Source organism: Asparagus officinalis, chromosome 9 (genome assembly GCF_001876935.1).
Source record: "Asparagus officinalis chromosome 9, Aspof.V1, whole genome shotgun sequence".
Taxonomy (NCBI): Eukaryota; Viridiplantae; Streptophyta; class Magnoliopsida; order Asparagales; family Asparagaceae; genus Asparagus; species Asparagus officinalis.
Window position 1 is genome coordinate 39,429,186 of NC_033802.1, and position 8,138 is coordinate 39,437,323.

Consider the following 8,138-nt stretch of genomic DNA (forward strand, 5'->3'; position numbering starts at 1 on the left):
CTAAAATTTAAAGACATTATTATTAATTATAATATTAAAATCTAGACATTAAGTAAAGTCCCATGAAATATAAAGAGCAATTCTAATACATAATTCAAATATAAATTACATATCTGAAATACATAACATATAAAAACTGACACACATAATATAAAACTTCATTAAAATAAAACATAAAATACAAACTAAACATGGAACATTTCCTGAGATGGACAAGCAACTCTCAATAATCTGGTAGATCGGCGCTAGAGTGTCCAATATCATTAAAATAATTGCCAAAATTAGAAGCAGACCCTTGTTCTTGTTGATTTCTTTTTTGTATTATTTTAATCTGTTGAGCTCGAATGTACTCCCGTACGTTTGGATCAGCAATGGAATTCAAATCTTTCATTATAATTTTCCATTCATCTCTATCTTTTTTCATAGCTATCTTTTCTCGTTCGATATCAAATGCTACATGCCTGTCCAAGCTCGCCTTGTCTAACCTGTCTATAAGTCGGTTGTTGGAGGTCTCGATGGATTCACTACGCTTGACTCATGATCATCATTTTTTCTTTTCAATTTGGCTTTTTTTTTACCCCAATAGGTCGTTCAGATGGAGTAAACGATGACAGCCCAGGAGATGTTGATATAGGAGATTCCGGAGTGGGATTATCTGATTGTGACGAGTCGAAGTTCACACTTTGGGGTTGTCTTCGACCAACTTGTCTTGCTGTGGGGACATCATCTTTGAATTTTTTGAAATTTTTAACCATATTCCAGACATGATCAAATTTGAAACCTTTTTTGTACTTTGGTTCTTGCATAAATAACATCTTTGCTCGAACTAACTGCAAATTATAGTGAACATCAAGTTATGTATTTCAACAATAATAATAAAATTCAGACGATAATTAATAGAATACTTACAATATCTTCATCTGAAGCACCACTTGGATTCAGATTCTCTACTTGTCTCAAGCACGCATTCAATTTCCTTACTTCATTACTTATGATTTCCATTCGAGAACGAATTGATCGGCTCGTACGCACATCAGAATTTTGGTCTCGAAGTTCATTGTATCTGTCCTCCACACGAGACCAAAATGCATCTCGAGACTGGTTTCTACCGATAATAGGGTCTTGAGAAATATCCAAGAATACTTGACAAAGGAGCACTGCATCTTCAGTAATAGTGTATCCAGATGATCGAACAGACATTTTTTTTGTAAAAAACGGTTGGTTTGGAGATTAGAAATACTTTGAAGAAATACTTCGAATTGGGTGGCTTGAAGTAGAAACCGTGAATGTTATTTATAGCCAATCCAAATTTGTTTTTTTTTGTTTGAATTTGAATTTGTCGGTGGTCAACATTTGAAATTGAATCGTTGTGGACAAACTGATCAGCTTTACATATTGTCCAACGTTATCGGTGGGAATCATTTTTTAAAAACTGATCAGCTTTACACATTGTCCAACGTATACACAGCTCAGCTTTCCTTGAATTGTGTAAAAGTTTTGTACGAGTGGGAATCATTTTTTGAAAACTGATCAGCTTTACACATTGTCCAACGTATACACAGCTCAGCTTTCCTTGAATTCTGTAAAAGCTTGTACGAGTGGGAATCATTTTTTGAAAACTGATCAGCTTTACACATTGTCAAACGTATACACAGCTCAGCTTTCTTTGAATTGTGTGAAAGCTTTGTACGAGTGGGAATCAGAATTTTGAAAACTGATCAGCTTTACACATTGTCCAACGTATACACAGCTCAGCTTTCTTTGAATTGTGTGAAAGCTTTGTACGAGTGGGAATCATTTTTTTAAAAACTGATCAGCTTTACACATTGTCCAACGTATACACAGCTCAGCTTTCCTTGAATTGTGTGAAAGCTTTGTACGAGTGGGAATCAATTTTTGAAATCAGGTCAGCTTTACACATTGTCCAACGTATACACAGCTCAGCTTTCTTTGAATTGTGTGAAAGCTTTATACGAGTGTGAATCAATTTTTGAAATCAGGTCAGCTTTACACATTGTCCAACATATACACAGCTCAGCTCTCCTTGAATTAATTTCGATGTTGGAGGTCCATCATATTTATCATCATCTTCATCTTCGGATGATGATAATTTTCTGACCAATATCATTGCAGAGATTGATGAAACTGAAGAAGTAATTTGTGAGTACATCAACAACAACATGATCATCGCTAACAATTTACGTCAACAAAACTACCAACCGATCCATGGTGGCTCGATTCCCGGTCATGTAGTGATCAACCGCGATCGAGAAACTGCGTATCAGAATTTAGTCATATATTACTTTGTCGATAATCCACGTTTTGGACAAGATATGTTTCGTCGTCGATATCGGATGTCAAGAAGTTTGTTCATTCGTATTGTTGATGCAGTGAAAGATCATGACCATTACTTCCAACAACGAAGTGATGGACTTGGTAGAATGGGATTATTACCGTTACAAAAAGTAACAGCTGTTTTTCGCATGTTGGCATACGGTCTACCAGCTGATGCTACGGACGAATACGTTAAAATAGGTGAGTCAATAGCAATTGAAAGTAGGAAAAGATTTTGTCGTGCTATGGTGGAGATATTCGCAGAGCGGTATCTACGAACACCTAATGCTAACGATATTGCTAGGCTACTCTATATTGGTAAAAAACGTGGTTTTCCAGGAATGTTAGGAAGTCTTGATTGTATGCATTGGAAATAGAAAAATTGTCCAACAGCATGGTCTGGGCAATACACAGGACGTAGTGGGTCACTAACTATTATCCTCGAAGCTGTGGCAGATTATGATCTTTGGATATGGCACGCATATTTTGGTATGCCAGGCACCAATAATGATATCAATGTGCTGGAATCATCTAATCTTTTCTCTAACCTAGCTCAAGGTATTGCTCCTCCCGCTCACTATGTTATTCAAGGAAAAGAGTATAATATGGGTTATTATTTAGCTGATGGTATATATCCAAAATGGGCTACTATTGTACAAACAATCCAACAGCCACAAGGTAGAAAAAAAATATTTTGCCGTGAAACAGGAAGCATGTAGAAAAGATGTAGAACGTGCGTTCGGAGTTCTCCAATCATGATTTGCAATTGTGGTAGGATCAACACGTTTTTGGAAAAATCATGTATTACATGACATAATGACTGCATGTATTATTATGCATAATATGATAACCGAGGATGAACGTGACCTTTATGCACCAATTCAAGAAGTGAGGGAAGCACCAACACCAGAAGTTGATATGGTAGAAGATGAAACTATAAAATTTACTCAATTTATTACACGTTATGGAAAAATAAAGGATAAAGATGCCCATATTGCGCTTCGTAATGCATTGATAGATCATCTATGGGAGGAATACACTAATTCAGATAGTTAAGTGCATACTAAATTTGTAATTTTTATATTGTTGTTAATGTTTAATTATTTTCTTGTATTTTATTTTCTGTTGTGTTCTTGAATGTAATATTTTGGCAATATCAATAATAAAAATATAATATTTTAGCAATCAAGTTATTTTAATTAATTAATAAAATAATATTTTATTGTTTTATTAGTTTAATTTTTTAAATAATAAATCATTTTGTTTGGAAAATATGTGAAAAAATAAAATTTGATATGTGGGGTTAATTGTTGAAATAGTTAAAAATATAGGGAATAAAAAATAATAATATAAAAGTAGATAAAAAGAAAGATACTGAGAATATTCCTTTTTGGTGCAAAAAATGGTGTAGTGGGTTGGAGATGAATTACTGTTAGATGTGACTTTTGCACCATTTTGGTGCGATGGGTTGGAGATGCCCTAATAGCGTGAGAACAGTAATCACTCTAATCCTTTTAATTCCATCCAAAGTTTAATTCTAGTTCACGGCTGACATTAACTATTTTGGAAATAGATTCTTATATATATCTCATTAGGAGTTAAGTTAATTCCATAAAGAAGTTACAAAGTAAACCTTATAATTCCGTTTCTTACTAGAGTACTTGGGTAGTTGACCAACACATAGAATGCTACAATTCTATTAAGAAATGTTACGAAACATGGACGAAGGTATCAAAGTGAAATGAAACTGGAGCTCGGGACATCAAAGTGTATATATATATTTTTTTTGGATATCAAAGTTAGGGGCTAAAAAACTTTTCATGTGGGATGTCTATCTGTTCGGCTAGAGTTAAATTTCAAGAGCAAGTCATACTTTCTCAATAAGATTTTCTTTTTTGGGATTAAGTTAAATTTACGAATGATGAAAATCATCCCAATGTTCAGGATAGATATGTGAAGTTCATCCTTATAGATAGGGGTGGCAAACCGTATCCGTATCCGAAAAAATATCTGTAACCATATCCGTTAGGATACGGATATGGTTACTCAAATTTACAACCGATAGGATATGGCTACGGATATGGTTTTGTAGTGAAATATCCGGAACCGTATCCGAAATATCCGAATGCATATTAGTCATATTGTTATAATGGTTTTAGTCTTTTAGATTATGGATATGAGGTTAATTTTGACAATTAAGATATCTAATCTTAGTTTTTTAGATATAATGAACAAATTAATGAACTCTTTTGTATCACATGAACTATATTTTTTAGATATAATGAACAAATTAATGAACTCTTTTGTATAACATGAACTATATTTTTTTCAACAATATCTAGGTTTCTCGTATCCGTTTAATTTATATCCACATGCATATCCGTTTATATATCTGCATGTATATCAGTATCTGTATCCGTATCCGAAATGAGTAAGCGAAAATGGATATGGTAAGCATCATATCCACAGGCGAATTCAGAAATTTTTGTCGGTGGGGGCAACATCACTACTAGTATATGATACTTTAGCTAAGTGTTAACAAATTCAGAAATTTTTGTCGGTGGGGGCAACATCACTACTAGTATATGATACTTTAGCTAAGTGTTAACAATATCAAAACAAAGCAGACATATATGTACACGAACAAAAATAGTCAATAGAAGTATTTTGTTAAAATTGTTTACAATTGTTCCCTTCGTGTTCTCATGTTTTGATAATATTGAATGATTTCCTTATTGTCAATGTTATCAAATATACCTCTCTTAATATAAGTGACTAAATAATCATTCAACCAGTCATCACTGATGCAATTGCGCATTCAATTCTTCACTATATTAGTATATTCACTAAAATTCATTAAAATTGAACAAGATTAAACTAAAATTAACTACATTCACTAAAATTAACTAAATTAAATAAAATTCACTAAAATTAACTGAATTTGTACAAGATTAAACTAAAATTAACTAAAATTAACTAAATTTACTAAAATTAACTAAAGTTCACTAAATTTAATTCTATTTGAACAAGATTAAAATAAAATCAACTAAATTAACTAAAAATGAACAGAATTAAATTAAAATTAACTTAAAGTACTTAATTAAACTAAATTGAATAAATTAACTATTTAAAGATTAAAAATAGTTTATAAGTGCTAAAATAGTAAATAAATTAATTAAGTAGTTTAAAACTTAAAAAATTAGAAGTTTACCTTTGAGGAGGATCGAAGACTATGAGAGAGAGTGAGACTGAGATAGAAAGAGAAAGAAAGAGAGGGTGTGTAGGAGTTAACTTCACATATCTATTCATGAACATTGGGACTTGATTTTCATCATTCTGTACAATTTAATTAATCCCAATAAAACGAAAGCTATTGAAGATGACTTGCTCTTGGAAATTACTAACTCCTTAGATGAGAACAGATAGAGACTATCCCACATAAGTTTCTTTAGCCCCTAACTTGATATCTCTAAAAAATATATATATACATTGGCTTTGATTCCGAGGCTTCCTGTTGTCATTTCATTTTGATACCTTTCGTTCCATTGTTTTCGCGCTAACATTGTTCTTTGATAGAATGTTAGCGATATACATTATAGTGTTGGTCAACTACCCAAGTACTGCCTAGTAAGAACAGAATTATAAGGCTTTACATTTGTAAAGTTTCTTATGGTAATAACTTAACTCCTACTGATGACTAGTAAGGAATCTCATTTTTGCAATTAGTTAATGTCAGTCCGTGTAACTAGTAATTTATAAGCTTCTGAGTTTGAGATTAAGAAGGATTAGAGTGGATTCCTGTGTCTCCCACCTAGTGAGCAATCTACAAAACATTTTCATAAATGAGAAGGTGATAAAATCTCGGCACTAGGTGAAAACGAGAATGAAGACAGGGCAGCGGTGGAAGAATGGGGGCAGGAGAAAGTATTTCCGAGTTTTCGCCTCGATCATTGTTGCTTTCAGTTTAGTCCCCAGCGTCGGACAATTCGCTTCGAGACTTGACGAAGTTTCGACGTATTAAATAAATTGGGTCTGGCTCTTGATCAAGGTCACGCATCTGCGTGGTGAGTGTCACATAGCGAACTATTCTTTCGCCTTTTCACTAAAAAACCGTGTGCCTCTCACATTAAGCTCGGCGATACGACGACTTTTTGAGGGTGTACTGTTTTTGCTAAACGAACCACGAAGTCAGAGAAATTAAAGACCGATCGTTTTGTATGTGAATGTCCATTGTGGTTTACAGTATTGAGTCGTTTAGTTATTTATATGTAACATGATTTGTCTTGTTTAATTGACTTGGTTATTTCTTGTTTAAATTAAGGTTTTGTCCTTTTTAACACTCAATGAAAGGTAAGTTGCGTGTGTCAATCTCATTGAATAGCACTATTAGAGTGGTAAGCAAATGAAGACTCTTTTCATATTAAAGTAGTGGAATGACCCATGGCTGTCCACCCGGGCGTCTGGAAAACCGGGCCCCGATACCGTCATATTCGGGTCGGGCTTGGAGATCGTCGCTCGTCGGGAAAAGTCAGAGCCTGGGCCCGGTTGCTTCTGGCAACCTGCCTGGGCCCTAATGGGCCGGGCCTGGGCTGCTCTTTTTTTAAAAATTTTTTATTTTTTTAAAAATCTTTTTAAATTTATAAATATATAAAAATTACAGTAAAGATATCTAAAAACAAATAATAATTAATATTAATACTGAATGACATGAAATTTAAATACAAAAAAAAAGAATGATAAGAATAAAATTATTTATTAATACAGTAAATCCTTTATAATGTATAGAAAATTTATTTAGGGAATTCTTCGCATCATAGATAATTATATAACATCTCAATTTAGGTTGCAATCATACTCACTCTATATAACTATCATTTGTAACTGTTTTAATAATTCCATTAATACAATTTAGTAGATAAGAAATAAAAATAAATTTGAAGAATATTGTTTAATTTTTATATCTATCTACTAATTCCAACTCTTCAAATTTATCTTCAATCCAGCCATCCGATCGATCTTGCATTCGCTTCTTCGTTACCTGCACCAATTCTTGTAAACATCCGCTTTACAGTAAAAGCAGGTATTCCTAAGCAATCCTATGAAACGTCGATCAAACGCCTGCTTTGTCTGAAAGGCGGATCGAAGCTATGACGTGTCGAAAGCGCTGTACTGTTAATAGTCACAACCATGGTGAAAAGTATAGATAGAAACTTGATCATATACCTTCACGACATTGTAAAATATCTCAAATATTTCCTTAACATTTAACTAACGAAACATATAAATATTCATCTATTCCAGAAACATCTAATAATGATCCAAGTCCAGATCCACCAGTTTAGCTCAGCTATGCTTGCATATACCTAACAAAATTAACTTTACCATGCTGGCTCGAAGGCGTCGAAGCTGTAATTGTTGTGCAACTACACATGTCTACTTGCTAATACATATAAGGTTGAAAATAAGTTCTAATAGCTAAATGATGAAAGTAGCAGTATGGTTGATCATCATCTAAGTCTATAATCGTCCATTCATATCATGATTTGTAACAAACTTCAAGACCATATCCTTCAAAATAGAATCAATAAGAATCCCCAAACCAAAATATGAGAAATATTGCTAAAATACTTATTAAATTGGGCTCTCCATTTAAGAAAATTAATGGCTCTAAAGTAATCATATAACAATATTTTACTGTTTTTTAAATATTTAAAATTTAAAGCAACTAAATAATAAGTTGACAATAATACCATATAAAACATTATAGGTATCATAAAAATCTTGTAAATCTCATCGAATTATAT

At 32.9% G+C, this 8,138-nt stretch overlaps 1 protein-coding gene across 1 annotated transcript; it reads left to right on the plus strand.

Annotated features, from left to right (window-relative positions):
* Positions 2,355-3,390, plus strand: LOC109823382. The gene is made up of 3 exons (XM_020389658.1): positions 2,355-2,652; positions 2,749-3,012; positions 3,110-3,390. The coding sequence occupies exons 1-3, from the start codon at positions 2,355-2,357 to the stop codon at positions 3,388-3,390; spliced, it is 843 nt and encodes a 280-aa protein (XP_020245247.1).

Coding starts and splice junctions, on each gene's coding strand:
- LOC109823382 (XM_020389658.1), top strand. CDS start 2,355: ATGTCAAGAAGTTTGTTCATTCGTATTGTTGATGCAGTGAAAGATCAT. Junction 2,653..2,748: donor TGCTAGGCTACTCTATATTG/GTAAAAAACGTG, acceptor GGCAATACACAG/GACGTAGTGGGTCACTAACT. Junction 3,013..3,109: donor AACAATCCAACAGCCACAAG/GTAGAAAAAAAA, acceptor CAATTGTGGTAG/GATCAACACGTTTTTGGAAA.